Raw genomic sequence first — 25843 nt, 5'->3', positions numbered from 1 at the left:
CCAGTGTACACCCCCCGACTGTACCAGAGTCGCTCTGTATATCCAGTCCAGTGTACACCTCCCTGACTGTACCAGAGCCGCTCTGTATATCCAGTCCAGTGTACACCTCCCCGACTGTACCAGAGTCGCTCTCTATATCCAGTCCAGTGTACACCTCCCTGACTGTACCAGAGTCGCTCTGTATATCCAGTCCAGTGTACACCTTCCCGACTGTACCAGAGTCGCTCTGTATATCCAGTCCAGTGTACACCTCCCCGACTGTACCAGAGTCGCTCTGTATAACCAGTCCAGTGTACACCTTCTCGACTGTACCAGAGCCGCTCTGTATATCCAGTCCAGTGTACACCTCCCTGACTGTACCAGAGTCGCTCTGTATATCCAGTCCAGTGTACACCTCCCCGACTGTACCAGAGCTGCTCTGTATATCCAGTCCAGGGTACACCTCCCCGACTGTACCAGAGACGCTCTGTATATCCAGTCCAGTGTACACCTCCCCGACTGTACCAGAGTCGCTCTGTATATCCAGTCCAGTGTACACCTCCCCGACTGTACCAGAGCCGCTCTGTATATCCAGTCCAGTGTACACCTCCCCGACTGTACCAGAGTCGCTCTGTATATCCAGTCCAGTGTACACCTCCCCAACTGTACCAGAGTCGCTCTGTATATCCAGTCCAGTGTACACCTTCTCGACTGTACCAGAGTCGCTCTGTATATCCAGTCCAGTGTACACCTCCCCGACTGTACCAGAGTCGCTCTGTATATCCAGTCCAGTGTACACCTCCCCGACTGTACCAGAGCTGCTCTGTATATCCAGTCCAGGGTACACCTCCCCGACTGTACCAGAGCCGCTCTGTATATCCAGTCCAGTGTACACCTCCCCGACTGTACCAGAGTCGCTCTGTATATCCAGTCCAGGGTACACCTCCCCGACTGTACCAGAGCCGCTCTGTATATCCAGTCCAGTGTACACCTCCCTGACTGTACCAGAGCCGCTCTGTATATCCAGTCCAGTGTACACCTCCCCGACTGTACCAGAGTCGCTCTGTATATCCAGTCCCAAGGTGCTGCTGAGGGTTTGCACTGTTTGTCGGTTTAAGGAACAGCTTGTAAACAGGAAGTTCTGGATTACTTTGTGAATGACCAATCTTGTTGTCAGTCATAATACAATTTTGGTAATTTAATGACTCAAACCTTTCTTTCAAGGATGCAGCACACTTTGGAGAAGGAATAGAAAACTTTGCATTTGACTCTTAGACTGGCTTAGACCTTACACCACTGTGGGCTTCTAATTAAACTGCGCCCCGCCCACCGTGATCAACATCCTTACACCACTGTGGGCTTCTAATTAAACTGCGCCCTGCCCACCGTGATCAACATCCTTACACCACTGTGGGCAGTAATGAATGCTCGGGGTGGGGACATGGGTGGGTTGGGAAACACTTTACCCAAACTCTCAATGTTCTTTTGTATAAACAATAAACTCGGAATGAAGAATGTACTTTTGAGCAATATCTGATGTAAACTCAACAGCACACGCAATGCAAGTGTATAAAAGTGAAACTTCAACCAAAAGTGGCGTGAGAGGTGGGCAGGTTCAAACCCCAGCATTGGGAAAAGCAAACTAACACCCAGAATAGGAAGCATCATGTGGGGACATGTCACAGGTACAGATGATAAAGCAGGAAGACTGAGAGTGGGAGAGAGAAAAATGAGAGAATGAAAGAGGGAGAGAGGGAGAAACACGGAGGGGCAAAGAAAGAATGAGTGATATGGAGAAAGAGAGAGAATGGACAGAAAGAATGGGAAAGAGAGACACAGAAAGAATGAGTGGTGCGGAACAAATAAAAGGAGAACAAATAATTAGAGAGAGAGAACGAGAAAAAGAATGAGGGGGGCACAGAAAGTACGAGAGAGAGAGAGAGACAGAGAATGAGAGAGAGAGAGAGACAGAAATTATGAGAGAGAAAGAATGAGCGATTGACATAGAAAGAATGAAAAGGATACATAAAGAAAGATAAAAGACTTGCATTTCTATAGCGCCTTTCACAACCTCAGAATGTCCCAAAGCGCTTTACAGCCAATGAAGTAGTTTTTTGAAGTGTAGTCGTTGTTGTAATGTGGGAAACACAGCAGCCAATTTGCGCACAGCAAGCTCCCACAGACAGCAATGTGATATTGACCAGATCATCTATTTTTAGTGATGTTGGTTGAGGGATAAAAATTGGCCCAGGACACCGGGGAGAACTCCCCTGCTCTTCTTCAACTAGTTCTACGGGATCTTTCACATCCACCTGAGAGAGCAGACGGGGTCTCGGTTTAACGTCTCATCCGAAAGACGGCACCTCCAACAGTGCAGCGCTCCCTCAGCTCGGCCCTGGAGTGTCAGCCTAGATTTTGTGTTCAAGTCTCTGGAGTGAGACTTGAACCCACGACCTTCTGACTCGACTGAGAGAAGGATACAGAAATAATGAGAAAGGGCCTTGGATGCAGTTGTCTGTTTGAAGCTTATGGGGTAGATTTTGCCGAACCTGTCGGGAAGAAGGCGGGACTTCCCCTTTCGGGTTTTTGACCCGCCTACTTCGACGTCCGGCCAATCCGCGCGATTTCCCCTTGATTGACCTTGTTGAGCCCGCCCAGTGGGCTCAGCAGGTCAATTAAGGGCCACCCGGCAACAGGTGACGTCACAGACTGAAATTTCATCTGTCAAGAGTTCTTGACAGATGAAATATCAGTGTCTCACAGCTGTTTGAAGCTGTCAAACACTGACAGTCTGAGTTCTAAGCTGAGTCATTCTGTACAGACTCAGTTAGAACTCTCAGCAGCACTCAAAGCTGCAGGCTGTCACTTTTGACAGATCGTAGCCGTTCAGCTTTAAGTTCCGGGTGAGTGATGGGCTCCTGACGGCTACAGGAAGAAAGGCTGCTAAGGTAAGTACAGGTAAGTAAAAGTTCTTTACACACTTTAGACACACCAAACACACTTACCTTTACACTCATGCACCCATCACTCACCTGAGCGCCGATATCACGACCCCTCCAACCCAACGGCCCGCCTGCTCTACCTGGCGTGGTTTGGAGCCGTCGGGAAACCCACACGAAACCCCTCAAAATAGGGATTAGGCTAAAAACTGCCTGTTAACTACCTGTTAACAGGCAGTTAATTGGCACTAATCCCTTCCCGCCTGGTTTCGGCGGGTCCCAGTGCGGGACGGGTACCCGCCGCCCCTGAAACTTACGTGGGGCAGGGTTTTGGGTGGGGTGGTGGCGGGACCCCCGAATTCAGGATTTCCCCCCCCCCACATGCCTGAAACCCCGCCTGATGGCTCCCCGAAAATCTAGCCCTATGTGTGTGTGTGTGTGTGTGTGTGTGTGTGGTCGTGACGTGTCATTTTCATATTTTTGATTTGATAGCCGTTATTTTACTTGGGTGAAATGACAGCGGTGTGAGGGATGGGAATACTCTGGGTGATCAGTGAGGTCAGTCGAGCATTCTCTCCATACTGAAATATCCAGTGCTCCTTATCCCTGATTACAGATGCCACTATTCAGAAATATTTGGGTGAAAACAATCGCAGGTATATTTTGAATTTGTTTTCAGCTCCTGGGAGAGTCTAACAATATCTGAGAAGCAAAACAAAGTGACTGTGTGATGGGATTCACTCTTCTAATGGTCTCTGATAACCTTGATCTAAATTGTAACATCTGGATCGATCTGCTTTGGACCTGAAGCTTTCCCGTTAAAGTCAACACTAGTAACGGGATTGTACGAGGGCTCTGGACCATTTGGATCCTAATTTACGGGCAAAGCTGGCTTTAGTGAAGGTGGAGCTGCAGAGGGATGGTGCCTGCACCATCTGGTGGAGGCTGTCACTGAGTGCGATCAGCCAGAGGTCACAGTGAAGCCGAGGAGATTTATCCCAGTGCATTACCTCGTGTACTGCAAGTGGAAGGCTTAGATTTCACAGTCACAGGACGATAGACGTGAAAATCAGCGTCGAGGTGAACTAACTACAGAATCTCCAGACAAAGAGCAAACATGTGACGAGCTTGTGGGCTGGGACTCGGCAGGACAGCGCACCAGGGAGCTCTTAACCGTATCTGTACTCCAGCATAAGGTTAAGCATCCTCATGTATTAAAGATACTTGGTAAAGATCGCCATGGATATTATACAGTTTGACTGGTAATGCGTACTTGCTATCCCGGATATACAGGGCAGGGTTTGTCTCTTCGATCACAGATGTGACAAGGTCAGTGTTCTCTGTTGAATTATTAAATGATGCCAATAATGGAAAGAGCTAAGTGGAACAAAAACTAATCAGGCGACGTTTTGAAGCAGGACAAGAGTGAGCTTAGCTTCACGTGTTTAAATTGAGAATATCCTTCTCAACAACTGAAATCTGAATGAAATCCATTATCCATCGTTTTGATACCATATAAAATAAAGTTTCAAGTTTCTTTTTATTGCTCTTTCAAAGCCGTTTTCTGTTTATAAGTTTGCCATCGTCAAGGCGATCAGAATATTTAACTGTAATATGCAGAGACTGAGCGTCTTATCTATTATATAATATAAACTTGCTCTGGTTATTGCATCTCCTTTATTTTTCTCTCGGCTCTCCTGTCGATTGGTGAACTGAAAGTCTTACAGATGCGCACAGGTTTTCTGCAGTTCCAGCAGGGCCCCAGTAGGGTTAGAAAGGATAAGTAATTAATAGGCCAGCCTGTATTGCTGGCCCAGATTGTTGGGAGCTGGAGCCATGCTTGGCTCAGAGATTCCCTGACTGTTGGGAAGAAAAATCACTGGCAATATTTTCACTGTCAGGACACATTGACGTGTGAAAACCAGGGTTTATTTAACATCGGCGAAAGGTTTCAGTTTAATATTTAAAACATATTCTAAATCTGTGACATGTTTGCAGTTGAAATATTCTTCATGCTCCCGTACATGGTCTGTTGGTGGGTGGTAATCACTACAGTAATGCAGAAATTCTATTTATTGCTGCAGTAAAATGGTTTAAATAAGAGCCTGTGTGATTGTTGCTCCACACAGCCCAGGCTGCATCTCATGGACAGTCCTCAAGCAGAAATATTATAAAATCATTCTATAAAATTAATAATTGTTATTCCAATATTCTAAACAGCAAGATAAATAATACCCAGCAGGTAATATTGTAACTGAAACCACCTGGGAGAGAATGGGCAGAGTAGAGCCACGGCCAGGCCTGGGCCAGGACAAGGGAACAGAGATTGGTTCAGGTCAAGTACTAGAATGGAGGCCAGGGGATTGGAGCAGAGACTGGGCCCAGGTACAGGAGCAGAGACTGGGCACAGGTACAGGAGCAGAGATTGGGCCCAGGTACTGGAGCAGAGACTGGGCCCAGGTACAGGAGCAGAGACTGGGCCCAGGTACAGGAGCAGAGACTGGGCCCAGGTACTGGAGCAGAGACTGGGCCCAGGTACAGGAGCAGAGACTGGGCCCAGGTACAGGAGCAGAGACTGGGCCCAGGTACTGGAGCAGAGACTGGGCCCAGGTACAGGAGCAGAGACTGGGCCCAGGTACTGGAGCAGAGACTGGGCCCAGGTACTGGAGCAGAGACTGGGCCCAGGTACTGGAGCAGAGACTGGGTCTAGGTACTGGAGCAGAGACAAGGCCCAGGCACTGGAGCAGAGACTAGGCCCAGGTACAGGAGCAGAGACTGGGCCCAGGTACAGGAGCAGAGGCTGGGCCCAGGTACTGGAGCAGAGACTAGGCCCAGGTACTGGAGCAGAGACTAGGCCCAGGTACTGGAGCAGAGACTGGGCCCAGGTACAGGAGCAGAGACTGGACCCAGGTACAGGAGCAGAGACTGGGCCCAGGTACAGGAGCAGAGACTAGGCCCAGGTACAGGAGCAGAGACTGGGCCCAGGTACTGGAGCAGAGACTAGGCCCAGGTACAGGAGCAGAGACTGGGCACAGGTACAGGAGCAGAGACTGGGCCCAGGTACAGGAGCAGAGACTGGGCCCAGGTACTGGAGCAGAGACTGGGCCCAGGTACAGGAGCAGAGACTGGGCCCAGGTACAGGAGCAGAGACTGGGCCCAGGTACTGGAGCAGAGACTGGGCCCAGGTACAGGAGCAGAGACTGGGCCCAGGTACAGGAGCAGAGACTGGGCCCAGGTACAGGAGCAGAGACTGGGCCCAGGTACAGGAGCAGAGACTAGGCCCAGGTACTGGAGCAGAGACTGGGCCCAGGTACTGGAGCAGAGACTGGGCCCAGGTACTGGAGCAGAGACTAGGCCCAGGTACTGGAGCAGAGACTGGGCCCAGGTACAGGAGCAGAGACTGGGCCCAGGTACAGGAGCAGAGACTAGGCCCAGGTACAGGAGCAGAGACTGGGCCCAGGTACAGGAGCAGAGACTAGGCCCAGGTACTGGAGCAGAGACTGGGCCCAGGTACTGGAGCAGAGACTGGGCCCAGGTACTGGAGCAGAGACTGGGCCCAGGTACTGGAGCAGAGACTGGGCCCAGGTACTGGAGCAGAGACTAGGCCCAGGTACAGAAGCAGAGACTGGGCCCAGGTACTGGAGCAGAGACTAGGCCCAGGTACAGGAGCAGAGACTGAGCCCAGGTACTGGAGCAGAGACTAGACCCAGGTACAGGAGCAGAGACTGGGCCCAGGTACTGGAGCAGAGACTAGGCCCAGGTACTGAAGCAGAGACTGGGCCCAGGCACTGGAGCAGAGACTAGGCCCAGGGACAGGAGCAGAGACTGGGCCCAGGCACTGGAGCAGAGACTAGGCCCAGGTACTGAAGCAGAGACTGGGCCCAGGCACTGGAGCAGAGACTAGGCCCAGGTACTGGAGCAGAGACTGGGCCCAGGTACTGCAGCAGAGACTGGGCACAGGTACAGGAGCAGAGACTGGGCCCAGGTACTGGAGCAGAGACTGGGCCCAGGTACAGGAGCAGAGACTGGGCCCAGGTACAGGAGCAGAGACTAGGCCTAGGCACTGGAGCAGAGACTGGGCCCAGGTACTGGAGCAGAGACTGGGCCCAGGTACAGGAGCAGAGACTGGACCCAGGTACAGGAGCAGAGACTGGGCCCAGGTACAGGAGCAGAGACTAGGCCCAGGTACAGGAGCAGAGACTGGGCCCAGGTACAGGAGCAGAGACTGGGCCCAGGTACTGGAGCAGAGACTGGGCCCAGGTACAGGAGCAGAGACTGGGCCCAGGTACTGGAGCAGAGACTGGGCCCAGGTACTGGAGCAGAGACTGGGCCTAGGTACAGGAGCAGAGACTAGGCCCAGGTACAGGAGCAGAGACTGGGCCCAGGTACAGGAGCAGAGACTGGGCCCAGGTACAGGAGCAGAGACTGGGCCCAGGCACTGGAGCAGAGACTGGGCCCAGGTACTGGAGCAGAGACTGGGCCCAGGGACTGGAGCAGAGACTGGGCCCAGGTACTGGAGCAGAGACTGGGCCCAGGTACTGGAGCAGAGACTAGGCCCAGGTACTGGAGCAGAGATTAGGCCTAGGTACAGGAGCAGAGACTGGGCCCAGGTACTGGAGCAGAGACTAGGCCCAGGTACAGGAGCAGAGACTGGGCCCAGGTACTGGAGCAGAGACTAGACCCAGGTACAGGAGCAGAGACTGGGCCCATGTACCGGAGCAGAGACTGGGCCCAGGTACTGGAGCAGAGACTGGGCCCAGGTACAGGAGCAGAGACTGGGCCCAGGTACTGGAGCAGAGACTGGGCCCAGGCACTGGAGCAGAGACTGGGCCTAGGTACAGGAGCAGAGACTGGGCCCAGGTACAGAAGCAGAGAAAAGGCCCAGGTACAGGAGCAGAGACTGGGCCCAGGTACAGGAGCAGAGACTGGGCCCAGGTACAGGAGCAGAGACTGGGCCCAGGTATAGGAGCAGAGGCTGGGCCCAGGTACAGGAGCAGAGATTGGGCCCAGGTACTGGAGCAGAGACTAGGCCCAGGTACTGGAGCAGAGACTGGGCCCAGGTACTGGAGCAGAGACTGGGCCCAGGTACTGGAGCAGAGACTAGGCCCAGGTACTGGAGCAGAGACTAGGCCCAGGTACAGGAGCAGAGACTGGGCCCAGGTACTGGAGCAGAGACTAGGCCCAGGTACAGGAGCAGAGACTGGGCCCAGGTGCTGGAGCAGAGACTAGACCCAGGTACAGGAGCAGAGACTGGGCCCAGGTACTGGAGCAGAGACTAGGCCCAGGTACTGGAGCAGAGACTAGGCCCAGGTACTGGAGCAGAGACTCGGCCCAGGTACTGGAGCAGAGACTGGGCCCAGGTACAGGAGCAGAGACTGGGCCCAGGTACTGGAGCAGAGACTGGGCCCAGGTACTGGAGCAGAGACTGGGCCCAGGTACTGCAGCAGAGACTGGGCCCAGGTACTGGAGCAGAGACTGGGCCCAGATACAGGAGCAGAGACTGGGCCCAGGTACTGGAGCAGAGATTGGGCCCAGGTACAGGAGCAGAGTGTAATGAAATATTCCATTCACCACTGCCTGTGACTGAGATCGGTTTCAGTGTCATTTCCCTTCCCCCAGACCTCATTGTATTGTGTACTGGAATGTGCTATATTGTATACTGGAATGTGCTGTGTGTAGGGCTCCGCCCATACCTGGCCCCGTTTGTAAGCTAGCTTCAGTCTGGCCTCAGTCTCCAGAAGGAAGACATCTCTCTCTCTTACGTGTTACTTTCTAAGTTAATAAAAGCCTTGTTTTTGTTCTGCTAACTTCGAGTCTCGGAATTATTGAGGCACATCAATTTTATTAACTTATTTTTCAACACTGTGGATCAACTCCTGAAACCCGAACGTTTGGATTTGGATCAACATGCTCCGGACGCATCAGCACGCTTCGGACACTGGTTTGAGTGTATGGAATTCTTCCTGGACAATTCCGCAGCCGTCAAAGACGCTACGGACGCTGCGAGGATGAGACTCGGAATTCTGCGGAATTGGGTAAGCCACCGGGTTTACCCCCTCATCCAAGACGCCGAGACGTACCTGGCCGCCTGCGACATCTTAAAGGCGCATTACCAGCAGCCTACGAATGAGGTGTATGCTAGGCAGCTGCTCGCTACCCGCGCACAGCGACCTGCGGAATCGGTGGAGGAGTTCCTAAGCACCCTGAAAATGCTTGGCAAAGACTGCAAGTGCCGAGATGTAAAAGCCGCAGTGTACACTGACGAGCTTGTTCACGATGCCTTCATCACAGACCTCAGCTCCACTTACATCCAGCAAAGACTGCTGGAAAAAACGGGGTTGGACCTGAAACAGGCTGCGGACACCGCGCGATCCCTGGATGTGGCCCAGAGAAACTCGGACGCCTACTCTTCAGCCCGCGCCGTCCACACTGCCACGTGTGCACCGAGGGCGTCGCCATCTTGGAAGGCATCTTCCCCGCCCGACAGCCCGACACCGGCTGGGCCCCGCTCTCCCCCCAGAAGCCCTACGACAGCCGCGACGCGTCAGGGACCCAACTGCTACTTCTGCGGGCAGCCAAAGCACACCAGAAACCTGTGCCCGGCGAAAGGCACCACCTGCTTTAAGTGCGGTAAGAAGGGGCACTTCGGGAAGGTGTGCAGAGGGAACCCCGCCGGAAAACCAACCGTCGGAAAACCCGCCACCGCCGCGTGTGCGCCGTGGGAGCGGCCATCTTGGACGCCATCTTGCCCGACCTCGTGGGGCCCGCCATCTTGTGAGCAGACAGCGTGGACGCCATCTTGTATCGATCAGGGCCCTACAGTGGCATCGGTCACAGTGGACCAGACCAGGCCGCACCCGCTATCCAGATCAATGGTGGACATCGAGGTAAACGGGTGCCGGGTTAAATGCTTAATTGACAGTGGAAGCACGGAGAGCTTTATCCACCCAGAACTGGCACAACAACTCTTCCTAAAGGTGGTCCCTACTCAGGGTACCATCACTATGGCTGATAAAACCCAGACATAGAACATTCTGGGTTACTGCACGGTACAATTGTGCGTTAACGGAACTGTATATGATAATTTTAAAGTATTAATCATGAAGAACCTATGTGCGAGCGTGATCTTGGGCCTGGATTTCCAGTGCAACCACGAAAGCATCACGCTCAAGTACGGTGGGTCCCAGCCGCCCCTCACAGTGTGCGGTCTGGCTACCCTGAAGGTAAAGCCGCCTTCGCTATTCGCGAACCTTACCCCTAACTGCCGGCCAATAGCGACCAAAAGCAGGAGGTACAGCTGGGAGGACAGGCGGTTTATCGCGACCGAGGTAGACAGGCTCCTGAAAGAGCGCATTATTGAACGCAGCAACAGCCCGTGGCGCACCCAAGTGGTAGTGGTAAGGGGTAGCGAGAAGAAACGGATGGTGATCGACTATAGTCAAACGATCAACAGGTACACCCTACTAGACGCCTACCCGTTACCCCGCATATCAGAAATGGTGAACCAAATCGCCCAATACCGGGTGTTCTCCACCATCGACCTCAAGTCAGCGTACCACCAGCTCCCTATCAGACCAGAGGACCGCCCGTACACCGCCTTCGAGGCGAACGGACGCCTCTACCAATTCCTCAGAGTCCCCTTTGGGGTGACGAATGGGGTCTCGGTCTTCCAGAGGGAGATGGACCGCATGGTCGATGACCACCACTTGCAGGCAACCTTCCCCTACCTCGACAACGTCACCATCTGCGGTCACAACCAGCAGGATCACGACTCGAACCTCGAGAGGTTCCTGAAAACCGCACAAAAACTCAACCTCACCTACAACGAGGACAAGTGCGTTTACAACACCACGCGCCTCTGCATACTAGGCAGTGTGGTGGAGAATGGGGAAATCGGACCAGACCCCGACTGATTGCGCCCCCTACGGGAGCTGCCCCTGCCCAACACTCCCAAAGCCCTGAAAAGGTGCCTGGGGTTATTTTCTTATTATTCCCAATGGGTCCCCAACTACTCCGACAAAGCCCGCCCCCTCTTGAAAGCATCCTCTTTTCCGCTCTCTGCTGAGGCCCACGCCGCCTTCAAAAGCATTAAGCAGGATATTGAGCGGGCCACGGTACAGGCAGTGGACGAGAACACTCCCTTTCAAGTGGAAAGTGATGCGTCTGACTTTGCCTTGGCGGCCACCCTCAACCAGGCGGGGCGGCCCGTAGCTTTCTTCTCGAGGACCCTCCAAGGGCCCGAGATCAGACACTCCTCCGTAGAAAAGGAGGCCCAAGCCATCGTGGAGGCAGTGCGCCACTGGCGCCACTACCTAGCCGGCAAACGCTTCACCCTACTTACCGACCAGCGGTCGGTAGCGTTTATGTTCAATAATAAACAGAGGGGGAAGATTAAAAATGATAAGATTCTTAGGTGGCGGATCGAGCTCTCCACCTTCGAGTATGACATCATTTACCGGCCAGGGGCCCTTAACGAATCCCCTGACGCCCTCTCACGAGGGATGTGTGCCAGCGCCACCGGGGATCGGCTACAGACCCTCCACAACGACCTCTGCCACCCAGGGGTCACACGGCTGTTCCACTTCATAAAGTCCCGTAACTTACCCTACTCGATTGAGGAAGTTCGGTCTCTGACCAGGAACTGCCGCACTTGCGCTGAGTGCAAGCCTTGGTTCTACCGCCCAGATAGAGCCCACTTAATCAAAGCTACACGGCCCTTTGAGCGGCTCAGCTTAGATTTCAAGGGCCCCCTCCCGTCAGTCGACCGCAATGTTTACTTCCTGAACATTGTGGACGAATACTCCCGTTTCCCATTCGCCTTCCCCTGCCCAGACATGACCAGCGCCACGGTCATTAAATGCCTCAACAGCCTGTTCTGCCTGTTCGGTATGCCGAGCTACATCCATACGGATAGGGGGGCGTCCTTCATGAGTGAAGAGCTACGCCAGTACATGCTGTCCAGGGGGATCGCCACGAGCCGTACCACCAGCTACAACCCCCGGGGTAACGGTCAAGTGGAGCGAGAGAACGGGACAGTATGGAAAGCAGTCACTCTAGTTCTAAGGACCAAGGGCCTCCCTATCTCCCGCTGGCAGGAAGTCCTCTCAGATGTGCTCCATTCGATACGGTCGCTATTGTGTACTGCCACTAATGCCACGCCTCATGAACGAATGTTTGTCATTCCCCGGAAATCCACCTCAGGCATATCCATGCCGTCATGGCTCTCCACCCTAGGTCCGGTATTCGTGCGAAGGCATGTGAGGGGCCACAAGACGGACCCTCTCGTGGAGCCAGTGCACCTACTCCACGCCAACCCCCAATACGCGTATGTCCGGCACGCCGACGGAAGGGAGGACACCGTGTCCATAAAAGACGTCGCCCCAGCCGCTAACGACATCAACCACGGCAATAGCAACAACAACGATCACAGCAACTCTTACCCACCCACTACTCTTTCATCACCCCCGGAAGAACATCGACCAACGGCACCCCCACCAACTACCCCTTCAACAACCCTGGCGGCACCCCCGGCAGAGACCCAGGAGGCCACCGGGGACACCCAGCCGACACCCGCGACACCACAACAGCCACGTCGGTCGCAGAGGACTATCAAACCCCCGAGCAGACTAAATCTATAGAAGGGGTGAATGTGATGAAATATTCCATTCATCACTGCCTGTGACTGAGATCGGTTTCAGTGTCATTTCCCTTCCCCCAGACCTCATTGTATTGTGTACTGGAATGTGCTGTATTGTATACTGGAATGTGCTGGAATGTGCTGTGTGTAGGGCTCCGCCCATACCTGGCCCCGTTTGTAAGCTAGCTTCAGTCTGGCCTCAGTCTCCAGAAGGAAGACATCTCTCTCTCTTACGTGTTACTTTCTAAGTTAATAAAAGCCTTGTTTTTGTTCTGCTAACTTCGAGTCTCGGAATTATTGAGGCACATCACAGAGACTGGGCCCAGGTACTGGAGCAGAGATTGGGCCCAGGTACAGGAGCAGAGACTGGGCCCCGGTACTGGAGCAGAGACTGGGCCCAGGTACTGGAGCAGAGACTGGGCCCGGGTACAGGAGCAGAGACTGGGCCCAGGTACTGGAGCAGAGACTGGGCCCGGGTACAGGAGCAGAGACTGGGCCCAGGTACAGGAGCAGAGACTGGGCCCAGGCACTGGAGCAGAGACTGGGCCCAGGTACAGGAGCAGAGACTGGGCCCAGGTACAGGAGCAGAGACTGGGCCCAGGTACAGGAGCAGAGACTGGGCCCAGGTACAGGAGCAGAGACTGGGCCCAGGTACAGGAGCAGAGACTAGGCCCAGGCACTGGAGCAGAGACTGGGCCCAGGCACTGGAGCAGAGACTGGGCCCAGGTACTGGAGCAGAGACTGGGCCCAGGTACAGGAGCAGAGACTAGGCCCAGGCACTGGAGCAGAGACTGGGCCCAGGTACAGGAGCAGAGACTAGGCCCAGGTACAGGAGCAGAGACTGGGCCCAGGTACTGGAGCAGAGACTAGGCCCAGGTACAGGAGCAGAGACTAGGCCCAGGTACTGGAGCAGAGACTGGGCCCAGGTACAGGAGCAGAGACTGGGCCCAGGCAGTGGAGCAGAGACTAGGCCCAGGTACTGGAGCAGAGACTGGGCCCAGGTACTGGAGCAGAGACTGGGCACAGGTACAGGAGCAGAGACTGGGCCCAGGTACTGGAGCAGAGACTGGGCCCAGGCACTGGAGCAGAGACTGGGCCCAGGTACAGGAGCAGAGACTGGGCCCAGGTACTGGAGCAGAGACTGGGCCCAGGTACTGGAGCAGAGACTGGGCCCAGGTACTGGAGCAGAGACTGGGCCCAGGTACTGGAGCAGAGACTGGGCCCAGGTACTGGAGCAGAGACTGGGCCCAGGCACTGGAGCAGAGACTGGGCCCAGGTACAGGAGCAGAGACTGGGCCCAGGTACTGGAGCAGAGACTGGGCCCAGGTACAGGAGCAGGGACTGGGCCCAGGTACTGGAGCAGCGACTAGGCCCAGGTACTGGAGCAGAGACTGGGCCCAGGCAGTGGAGCAGAGACTAGGCCCAGGCACTGGAGCAGCAGCCAGGCCCAGGAAGCAGAATCGAGATATTGATCTGAGCGAGTGGAGAGGCCTTCTGCTAAAGCTCGGACAGAATGTGGAGCCTGGACTGAGTTATTGGCCTCGGGAGCCTTTCCCTACAGAAATAATTCAAAATCATCACCTCTGTTAATCTGAGCAACATCAGGCCAGATGAGAAGGAGTGGGAATCTTCAACCAGTGCAATCATGGGCCAATAGCAACACGAGCAACAACTTGTATTTATATAGCGTCTTTAACGTAGTAAAACGTCCCAAGGTGCTTCACAGGAACATTATCACATAAAATTAGGAGATATTAAGACAGCTGATCAAAAGCTTGGTCAAAGAGGTCGGTTTTAAGGAGCGACTTAAAGGAGGAAAGAGAGGTAGCGAGGCGGAGAGGTTAGGGAGGGAATTCCAGAGCTTAGGGCCTCGGCAGCTGAAGGCAGGGCCGCCAATGGTGGAGTGATTAAAATTGGGATGTGCAAGAGGCCAGAATTGGAGGAGCCCCGAGATCTCGGATGGTTGTAGGCTGGAGGAAGTTACAGAGATAGGGAGGGGTGAGGGCATGGAGGGATTTGAAAACATAGATGAGAATTTTAAAATCGAGGTGTCACTGGACGGGAGGCAATGTAGCACAGGGGTGATAGTTGAACGGGACTTGGTGCGAGTTAGGATTCAGGCAGCAGAGTTTGGATTAGCTCAAGATTACGGAGGGTGCAAGGTGGGAACCTGGCCAGGAGACCGTTGGAATTGCCAAGTCTGGAGGTAACAAAGGTATGGATGAGGGTTTCAGCAGCGGATGAGCTGAAGCAGGGGTGGAGATGGACGATATTACGAATCGGGAAGTAGGCGGTCTTAGTGATGGTGGGGATTTGGGGTCAAAAGCTCAGCTCAGAGTCGAATAGAACACCGAGGTTGCAAACCGTCTGGTCCAGCCCAAGACAGTGGCTCGGGAGAGGGATGGAGTCGGTGGCTCGGGAGAGGGATGGAGTCGGTGGCTCGGGAGAGGGATGGAGTCGGTGGCTCGGGAGAGGGATGGAGTCGGTGGCTCGGGAGAGGGATGGAGTCGGTGGCTCGGGAGAGGGATGGAGTCGGTGGCTCGGGAGAGGGATGGAGTCGGTGGCTCGGGAGAGGGATGGAGTCGGTGGCTCGGGAGAGGGATGGAGTCGGTGCTGGGGAACAGAGTTTGTGGTGGGACTGAAGACAATGGATTCGGTCTTCCAATGCTTAATGGGAGGAAATTTCTACCCTTCCAATACTGGATGTCGGGCAAGCAGTGTGACAAATCAATGACAGTGGAGGGGTCAAGAGAGCTGGGTGTTGTCAGCGTACATGTGGAACCTGATGCTGTGTTTTCGGATGATGTCGCCGAGGGGCAACACGTAGATGAGAAATAGGAGGGGGCCAAGGCTAGATTCTAGGGCGACTCCAGAGGTAACGATACATTTTGAGCATGAACCAGCAATATTATGAACATGGAGCTATAGTTGGTTAACACTTTCTTCTGAACTTACACCACTTTTCACTGAAGCTGAAATTCCTTAGCCCCGAGGTGTGGAGGTTTGCCTGCACCGAGGTTGCCAATTTAGTGCCACCTTATTGGGAATTTCTGTGCTGTGGATTGGCGCTCACTGAGATTGTGGCATCTCATGAACTTTCATCCCATCCATGTGGTTGGATTGAAACCACAAGCCGCAATGGTAAAAATACTAATGTGTCAGTCAGGGCCTGCACATTTCTGAACCCAGAAGAGGACTAAATTGTTCATTATATAATAGGGTCTGTAGACAAACTGTAGCCATTGTAGCCACATAACTGACTGCCTGATTGAGGGATCTGAGCAATGCCTTTGTTTGCAGGGACGGTTCCTGAGACGATGGGAAGCAAGCAGTCGGGGCTGGGCAGCTTGCCCATTGATCAGTGCCCAACCGTAGAGAACATTCAGGCAGCGTACAGAGCAGGGGAGGCGGGGAGAGCTCAACAGCTCGCCAGGCTGTTTTGTGAGGAGACCAACTGCAAAGTGGAGAAGGTAAGAATTTTAAATAATCCTTAATCCAGTTGAAAGTATATTGTTTGTCCCCGGCTGTTTGCTGTGGCTGTGGGAGAGGGGGGAGTAAGGCAGCAAGACTGTGTGGTGAAACATGAACCTCTCCCATTACTGACCTGCCACTTCTGCAGTTAGAAAAGGAGAAATGTGCAGGGCTTTGGGGAAAGGGCGGGGGAGTGGGGCTAATTGGATAGTTCTTTCAAAGAGCTGGCACAGATGTGATGGGCCGAATGGCCGCCTGTGCTGTATGATTATCATACCTTCCATATACTCACAGTTATAATTGTGCTACGTATAATGGCCCCGAGTTTCCTCAGGATCCATGGCATTACCAGGGTGAGCCAGGGGTAATGTGGTCAGAAATTGGTGCAGGACCTGATTGTGCCAGGACTTAGTTATGCCAGGTCTCCACCCCATTTAACCCGTGGTGGGCACTCCTTGCATCCGTCCTTTTCCAGATAATCTCAGAAAGAGGCGTGTCTGGCTGGATGACGTCGGAATTCCTGCCAGTGCTGTTGTGTATGTAATATGTGTGCTACTTTGAACCTATGGACAGGACTGCACTACTTGTTGGGCGTAGTGATACGCAGTACCACTCCTGGCCATAGGGGTATAAATAGTACTGGGGGTACTGATCCCCCTCAGTTCCCGCCTGTGGGCATGAAGTAAAGACCTATGTGCAGTCCCTACCTCCAACCAGTAAAGGCCTGTTTGAGTTATACGTTTAAGTCTTTGTGTTAATTGTTCAATACAATACACATACTTAACACTGGCGACGAGTCAGGCTCTTACCCTGCGGCAGTTATTCCAGGCGGCTTCGTCCAAAGACAGGACGTTGAAGAGAGGTTTCAATCAACACCCCACTCAAAACTGAAGGGCAGCAGAAATCCTGACAGCTTCCAGCGACTGGAAGATACAGGCATTAGGACCCTGAAGCCTCCATCAGCTTGTGAACCGGAGTAAAGACAGGACTGGGGAAGAGAGAGAGGTAGGGCGATAGCGATCGGCAGATAAGGGCCGGGCCCGCTTTGAAGTGAGGGGCGCAGCCGGGCCAGCGATCGGGACCAAAGATAAGAGCCGCACTCGGACTGAAAGGCGCGGCGGCTGCAGAAGCTCAAGGTGCGAGAGTCGCGGTGCACAGCGCGGGCTATCGATCGCGGCGAAGATAAGGGCCGCACTCGAGGGCTGAAGGGAGACGGCGTCGGGGGACGGGTGAAGACCGCCAAGCGCGGGAAAACCGCCATTTTGTGGGCGGAGGACGACGGCAAGAGCGGGAAGCCGCCATCTTTGATAACAAGTAAAGAAAATAAAATCTGAGAAATTGCAAATCTACAATGCCTAAACACGGGAATATTAGCACCTTTGATAGTGACCTCGAAGATTGGGCCATATATGTTGAAAGAGTAAAAAATTATTGTAAGGCCAATAAAATTCGTGACCAAGATAAAGCTCTAACATTATTAAATTTAATGGGTGCGAAGACGTACGGGCAATTGAAACACCTGTTATCACCAGATGAACCGGCGGATAAGACGTTCGATGAGATTGTTACTGTCCTGAAAGATCATCTAAACCCCACGCCGCTGATGCTAGCGGAACGATTTAAATTTTACGACAGAAGGCAGCTACAGCATGAAAGCAATGCTGAATATTTGCTGGAATTGCGTAAATTAGCGAAATATTGCCAGTTTGGAACGGGATTGACAGATGCACTACGAGACAAATTTGTGTGTGGTTTATTTAAACAGGATACACAAAAGCGACTGCTCGAGGAGAATGAGCTGACGCTTGAGAAGGCGGTCACTATGGCAGCAGCACACGAAGCCGCAGCGAGAGGCACGGCAGTAATGCAGCTACGGTCACCGGAGCTCAGTGCACACAAATTGGGTGTGAGTTCTGGCAAATGTTATCGTTGTGGAAAGACAACGCATGATCAGAACCAGTGTTGGTTTAAAAACCAAGAATGTAGAACTTGTGGTAGGCTTGGACATATAGCTAGAGTATGCAGGTCAGGGAAGAAGACCAGCAACAAGAAGTCACCGCAAGGAAAATACGCAAAGGTACACAAGGTGACCGAACAGGAGTCCGATTCAGACGCTAGCAGTAATGAACTGGCTAGCTTAAGCTGTAATGAACTGGCTAGCTTAAGAGTACTCAACGCTGGTAAGGGTGCAGACCTCCAGACAATTTGGGTCACTCTTCAGATAGAAGGAGTCCAAGTAAAACTGGAATTGGACACTGGATCGGCATTGACGGTCATAAATAAGAAAGATTACGGAAAGTTATTCCAACATATTCCCCTACAGGATACGGGGATTATATTGAAAACATACACGGGGCAAAGAGTGTACCCCATCGGGAAAATAGAGGTTGCAGTGGCCCACAAGGGCGAAGACAGTCAAATAATGGACTTATATGTGATATCTGAAGGAGGTCCTCCACTACTAGGACGGGAGTGGATTAGGAAGGCATTTCCTACAAACAATAACGAGTGAGAACTCGGTGAAGATAGTCGGCCCAGACTCTGGAACGGATGATGGTAAGCCCAACTCAGGTGCAAAAGACAAAGTTTCAGCACAGAATTCCACTGAGCAACAACAACATAGTTTAACTGTGGATTCTGAGTCTGGCCAAGTCTACTGATGTGCCCATTTCTGAGGGACACCGGGCTCGAACTCAACTCCATTTCAAACTACAACAGCAATTAGAACAAATGCTTCGCCGTTTTGAGCAAGAGTTGAATGCAACGAAAAGAGTTCTTTGATATAGAGTTGGAGAATCTGGAAGACAACAGAAGCAGCTGATGGAGAAAATGGAGCAGGAGCACACAAAACGTCTGATGTCAGAGGAGTTAACGGTCAGCCAACTCCTGCATATGCTGAAGGACAGGACTCTGAAATGGGAAAAACTTGACATGAACTTCAATATTCAAACGAAAGGGGTTCGGAGCTCTCAAAGGTTATTGGAAGAGCTGAGGTGGCAACACAGACTGAGATGACTGCAACAGAGCAGCCCTTGGATGCCAAAAGTACGCTGACTCACGTCAACGTAGAACAACAGACCGCTGAAACAGCTGCTCCGGTAGAGGGATTGCATAGTCCGATCAATCAATCTCCAAAGGAAGTTGAAGTATTAAAATCACAAATGAGGTCACTAGTAAACGACTTGCTGAAAGCCCAGAAAAAGCTGGATGCAGAGGTACACATGAAGAAGTCTCTTCAGGAAAGATGTCTGGATTTGGAACAAGAGCTGGCTAACGTCCAGCTAGGTATGGAGGAAATAGACGACCCTCTCACTGGTCTAGCTCAGGACGACACCGAATATTACGATGTCCTGTCCTGCCCAGCTTGTAACTTCGACTCCCAAAGTGCAGAAATCATGGAGGAGCACAAAAAGTCTACGGAACATCGGGGAGAAGCTGGCTCTACGACGGAAACAGGAGGAAGAGAAGGAGGAACTGCGCATGCAGCTGGCAGCTGTGGCAGCTGACAATGGAGCCCAGAGAGTCTCCAAGAAGCAGAAAAGGAAAAAGTAAAAACAGAAGATGACCCATCTGAACCATTATCACCTCTACCAGATCACACACGTGGTCCCTCCGAACGGAGCCAATTCAGTTCGGGAAGTTCAAACTGTTAAATCCATGGAAGGACTATTGAATGAGTCACTCTAGCACACGTGAACCGACTACACCACAGAGATTGAATCTGTGAACTGTTTTCCGCAGAGACTGAATCTGTGATCTGTTTTTGACATGAAGTTATGTAAACCTGAAGTTATATATGTATATATGTTATTACGTTATGTTAAATGGGAGATGACTGTAAAGCTAGGAAGGGAGGAATGTTGTGTATGTAATATGTGTGCTACTTTGAACCTATGGACAGGACTGCACTACTTGTTGGGCGTAGTGATACGCAGTACCACTCCTGGCCAAGGGGTATAAAATAGTACTGGGGGTACTGATCCCCCTCAGTTCCCGCCCTGTGGGCATGAAGTAAAGACCTATGTGCAGTCCCTACCTCCAACCAGTAAAGGCCTGTTTGAGTTATACGTTTAAGTCTTTGTGTTAATTGTTTCAATACAATACACATACTTAACAAGTGCCACCTCTGGTGTAACATGAAGCAAGGATATAACATTTAACCCGCCGGAAGATGGCCCACCAACGCGGGAAAGGCCAGTTCCTTACAGCCGTCGATGGGGCCCACTGAGGAATAGCCAGTGGAGTGGTCCCATTGTTCCCAGAGCGGGACCACGGAGTGAGCTTTCGAACAGAGTTCCTGTGCATTGTAGGTCATTGATGAATAGTTTAACAGTACCTGTCCTGATCTTCGTTATCTTCTTACAAAGGGTAAGTCAAGAGACACATTAAACTCAATTCCCATTTCTTAATATTGTACAAGTTTCAGGAGTATCCTTGCTGGAGAATCTCCTTAAATACACACTGATCCATCGGAGAGCAGGAGAGGGCAACCACGGGATCAGCAAATCCTCCTGTCAAGGTCGTTTGAGGTCATTCCCCAAGCATGTTGAGATTGGCTAAGAGGTTGACTCTCACTGCCTGTATAGCAGCAGAGAGCCCAAGGTCTTGCCTTGTGATCCTGACCAGATAGCTTTCTCCGTTTGGAAGCAGGCCTGATGAGCTCAGAATCTTCAGGTATGACGGAAGCTCCAAGTTCCATACTACAGTCTGATTGGCTGTCCCGTTGTAGTGAGCACTGATGTAAATAGAGAGCTCGCACCCTCAGGTGTGCACTGAGCACCACTCACAAACCAGAACGTGAGCACAATTCACCCCCTATTCAGGACACAAGCAAGACTTTCTAGGCTATTGTTTCATAGAATGATAGAATGATAACAGCATAGAAGGAGGCCATTCGGGCCCATCGTGCCTGTGCCAGCTCTTTGAAAGAGCTCTCCAATTAGTCCCCACTCCTTGCTCTTTCCCCACAGCCCTGCAATTTTTCTCCCTTCGAGTATTTATCCAATTCCCTTTTTGAAAATTATTATTGAAACCTGCTTCCACCACCGCATTAAAAAACATCTCTCCCCATTCTCCCCTCTGGTTCTTTTGCAAATCACCTTCAATCTGTGTCCTCTAGTTACTGACCTTCCTGCTAGTGCAAACAGTTTCTCCTTATGATTTTTGAACACCTCTATTAAGTCTCTACTGTAAGGAAAACAACCCCAGCTTCTCCAGTTTCTCCATGTAACTGAAGTTTATGTTATTTATTAATACATGTTTGTGGTAGTGCCTTAAAATAATACGTGAAGTGCAAACCTCAAGCTGCAGTGAATGCATAAACCTTGCAAGGAGTATCAGTGAAAGCTGCCAGGTGAACCTCTCACCCCTTTTCTTCAACTCCAGCTCGGTCACTCGGGTGGGGTTTGTTGGGTGCCTAAATTTCAGCTAACTTGAACCGTCTTTCATTATCCAGTCCAAGTCAATTAATAGTTACACCGACCAAATCAATCACAGCTGGAATGTTACACACCGAGTAAAATAGCCAAATCTCTCTCTCACCAGAGTTAGCAAAGATTAAATCAGACACAGATATAGAGTCATAGGCCTAGAAATTCGGTTTTAGTGCAGCGAGGGCTTTAGCGCCGGAAGTTAGTGCCGGCGCTAAGTCCCCCTGCGCGCGCCAAAAATTCAGTAGCGCCGCGCCCAAACGGCTGCCGGCGCTACTGAGGGGTCTCAGCGCCTCAAAACTGGTGCCACGCGCCGCATTGCGGCGCTATTCCGGCGCTGCGGCGCCCGCTGCGGTGCGGCAGGCTCGGGAAGTGTAGGCCTCCTCCTTCCGTTAAGGAGGAGCTGCCTGCACCCGGCCGCGGCCCGCGATAATCTTTTTAAAAATGAGCCCGGCACCTCGGACAAGTGCCGGGCTTGCTTCTGTTCCGGGGGGGGTGGGGGGGAAGTCCGGGGAGGGAGCTGCGGCCAGGCGGCCGGCGGGAAAGCGGCCGGCCGCCGCGGGGCCTTTAATGCGCCGGCGCAAAGTTCTGTAAGGCACCTCTGCCAGAACGTTGCTTGCGGCTGCCACGGGCGAGGCGGCCGCAACTCAATTTCCGAGTTCGAGCGGGTTACCATGGCAACCGGGACGCTGCGCACACCGATGACGTCATCGGTGCCGGCGCAGCGCTACCGGCCTAACGCCGATTTAGGGCCCCTGTCAATTTCTAAACTGGCCATAACTTCGGCGCTAGGCCCTCTAGCGCCTCAAAAGCGGCACTAAGGCCAGTGAATTTCTAGGCCATAGAGTCATAGAGTTATACAGTACAGAAAGAGGCCCTTCGGCCCATCGTGTCTGCGCCGACCATCAATCCCTGTCCAGTCTAATCCCATTTTCCAGCATTTGGTCCATAGCCTTGTATGCAATGGCATTTCAAGTGCTCATCCAAATGCTTCTTGAATGTTGTGAGGGTTCCTGCCTCTACCACCCTTTCAGGCAGTGAGTTCCAGATTCCAACCACCCTCTGGGTGAAAAAGTTCCTCCTCAAATCCCCTCCAAACCTCCTGCCCCTTACCTTGAATCTATGCCCCCTTGTTATTGACCCCCCTACTAAGGGGAAAAGCAGGAAGTAACATCAATGTAGTGCAGTAAAAGTTGTTAATTGACAGAGTTCAATGATTACAGGCTCAAAAATAGTTTAAATATATCACAGAGTCAGCATCAGCTGGGTGCTGCTCACTGCAGCAGAGTTCCACTCTCTTTACAAGATTAGGTGAGTCGACAAGGTCAGCAGGTTAACAGCTTTGGACAACAAGGCCTAGAAATTCAGGTGGCTGCGCCACCCGTTAGCGCCTTAAGAGGGCGCTAAGTGGATCACAAGCCACTGGCCACGCTTCCCGCCAAATTCAGCGGGACGCTAATGGTGGCGCTAGCCATTAGCGCTGCGCCGCTACCGATGACGTCATCGGTGTGCGCAGTGCTCCGCTGATGCCCCGGCCGCGATATTAGGAAGCGCCCCCTGCTTTACCGCCGGACGCTGTGTGCGACTGGTTCAGGGGGGCCTACCTGCGGCGGTAGAGGCGCAAATTAAAGGAGGTGCGGGGCGGCCATCTTTGTTGTTGGCCGCCTGCCAGCACCTCTCCGCGCTCCCGTCCCCGGCCTCCTAACCCCCCCCCCCCCCACAGAGTGCCGACTGCGTTGCAAGAGCCCGGCACTTCTCCTCGGTGCCGGGCTCTTTTGCCGGCACTCGCGATCCTCGGGGGCCCAGCTGGGCCCCAGATCGCGCAGAACAAGGCCCCTCCCCTTTAAGAAGGGGAGGAATGCCTGCAGTACCGCAGCCACACGCTGCGGCACGTTGCGCCACGATATTCAGTTGCAGCGCCCCAAGAGGGATGCGGGACGCTCCAACTGAATTTCCGGCAGGCGGCCGCGAATGCTTCCGGGGCGCTACTTTTAGCGCCCTGGCGAGGCTGGCGCCCCAAACGGGGCGCTACTGAATTTCTAGGCCCAAGTCTATCCAGGTACATTAAAGTCAGTGTGTTGCTAACGAGCGACTAGCATCAACTGGGTTATTCCTGGATTCTGTACAGCCTTGCACTTCCAGGTTGTAGAGTTGGGTGGACTTGCCTCCCTCTGGTCACTCATGCTTGACTCTAGGGATGTCCATGAAGTCAATCTCCATCTATAGCCAGTGTAGCAAGCTGAAACAGGCCCAGGACCCAGTGGTCAATTAGACACACCGACTGTAGCTTAATGTTCAAAACAAGTGAGGTTTATTCATACTCAGCAGTTGTGTCTTTAACTGCAGAGATGAACAGATCAGTGACAGGGATTACGTTCCAGCCTACACCGTCTCCCTCTCGGCTCCTTCCTCTCCCCAACTGAACCATTTCCCTGCCTTGTATCCTTCCAGGCTGGGAGTCCTTCCTGATTGACCTTAATTGCCGTTAAATTTTTCTCAAAGCTATACTGCCTTGCCTTGGTCATTCTGTCATTTTATACAACTTCTTAAAGCTGTACCCCTATCTGCTCGGGTACATTATGGGATGCTCTGCCCCTTCGGTAACCTGGGATAGTTCTGCCCCCAGCCCAACGTCCGATGCCTCCGCCTGGAGGAATCCGGAATGTTCAGTACTGGGTCCGAGCACAAGGCATCCCGCGAGTCCCCAAATGCTGTTTCCCCTCCAGGGGTTTGTTGGACTATATTCGGCTCCCGAGCTTTGATTAGATCAGGCAAAGGGGCCACCCTGGTGGTGACGTCTGGGATAAATCGTCGATAATATCTGACAAGGCCCCGAAAAGTTCATTCTTGTTTGTTTGTCATGGGTTTAGGCCATTTCCTAATAGCCTCAGCATTGCCAACTCGCCATTCCATCGTGGGACTCGTGATTTCGGAGCGAAATAAAGCTTCACTCGCGGTGGAACACCGAAATCTCACGATTCTGTGGGTGGGGTTGGGGGGGTTGGGGGGTTGGGGGTGTTGGGGTGGGTGTTGGGGTGGGTGTGGGGGGGGTGGGGGGGTGGGGGGGGAAGTGGCAAGTTTCACCTGCGCGGGGGATAAAAAACACACCAGTTGTCAAGTGGAGTATTGGATGGTCGCTTTGTTTCCTGAAGGTAAATTTCCCAAAGTGAGTCTGCTTCCTGCGATCCAACCGTCTGGGCTGTTTTTTATTTACACATCCAAATGAATGCTGTAACCGGGAAGGGATTGTACTGCAAAAAAAAACGAGGAGGGAAGATTGTGGTAAACCACTGTTACCGTTCACAACCGTTCACTATTGTTACACTGTTGTTATCACTGTTTACACTGTTGTTATCGCTACACAAGGTTACCTCTTGCCACGCACACTGCTATACCTGGGCTTACCTCAGCTGACTCCGCCCATGGCTCCGCCTGCTTGCCCAGGTATAAAGGTGACCGCTTGGCTAGTATTCTCCCTTGTTGGAACCGATCGCCCACGAGGGTGGGCTCTGTCATTTAGCCAATAAAAACCTATAGTTACTATCTTAACTCGTCGCTTTTCATGGAATGAATTGATAGGTATATCAATTTTATTGGCTAAAGTTTGAAATGAGTGGATCGGAGCAGCCAAACGACCAGCCAAACGGCCAGCTACAACAGCCACAGCAGCCGGCCTGGCTGCGAGCCCTCCGACCGCCGTACCTGGATCTAAACCCACAGGCAGCGAACTCAGCCCTCGACTTCGAACACTGGCTGAGCTGTTTCGAATCCTACCTGGGAGAATCCGGCGTGCCTCCGGGATCCAAACTAAGAGTTCTGACCGCCCAGGTGAGCCCTAAAGTATTTGCATTCATCCGGGACCTTGCTACATATGAGGACGCCCTCAACCTGCTAAAAGAGCAGTACCGGAGCCATGTAAATTCTATGTATGCCAGACATCTCCTAAGATCCCGCTCGCAACAGCCAGGAGAGTCTGTAGATGAATTTTTACGGGCGCTACAAACACTCGGCAGGGACTGTGACTTTAAAGCTGTAACGGCTGCAGAAAATACTGAAGGAAATATCCGCGATGCCTTCGTGAAAGGCCTTCGGTCCGACTACTCACGGCAAAGACTGCTCGAATCAAAGGACCTCGACTTGAATACAACTGCAGCCCTCGCTCGCTCTCTGGAAGTGGCCCATCGGGACCTCGAGGCGTACTCCAGGTACTGTGCTGCGCGACCCTGGGACTCGGGCCCGACTCCGGCCGCAATTCCCCTCGCACCGCCGCCCCTGGGACCCACCACGGCGTCGGTGTCCCGGAATCAATCGGGACCGCCACCCCCGGGACCCGCTGTGGCAACGGACCTCCGCGATCGGGCCGCCAGCTGCTTCTTCTGTGGCCAGGC

At 52.8% G+C, this 25843-nt stretch overlaps 1 protein-coding gene across 1 annotated transcript in view; it reads left to right on the top strand.

The window, feature by feature from the left end:
• lrrk1 (leucine-rich repeat kinase 1) overlaps nucleotides 1-25843 on the top strand; it is a 404527-nt gene that overhangs the window by 49375 nt on the left and 329309 nt on the right. The window contains 1 exon segment of the mRNA XM_085968973.1: nucleotides 15856-16025. Coding sequence (XP_085825099.1) covers nucleotides 15856-16025 — 170 coding nt within the window.

The sequence above is a fragment of the Somniosus microcephalus genome, chromosome 27 (genome assembly GCF_052327205.1).
Source record: "Somniosus microcephalus isolate GS21.2 chromosome 27, FLI_Smic_1.0, whole genome shotgun sequence".
NCBI classification, from domain to species: domain Eukaryota; kingdom Metazoa; phylum Chordata; class Chondrichthyes; order Squaliformes; family Somniosidae; genus Somniosus; species Somniosus microcephalus.
The sequence above is the reverse complement of the archived record's forward strand: the minus strand, read 5'-3'. Positions and strand labels throughout refer to the sequence as shown.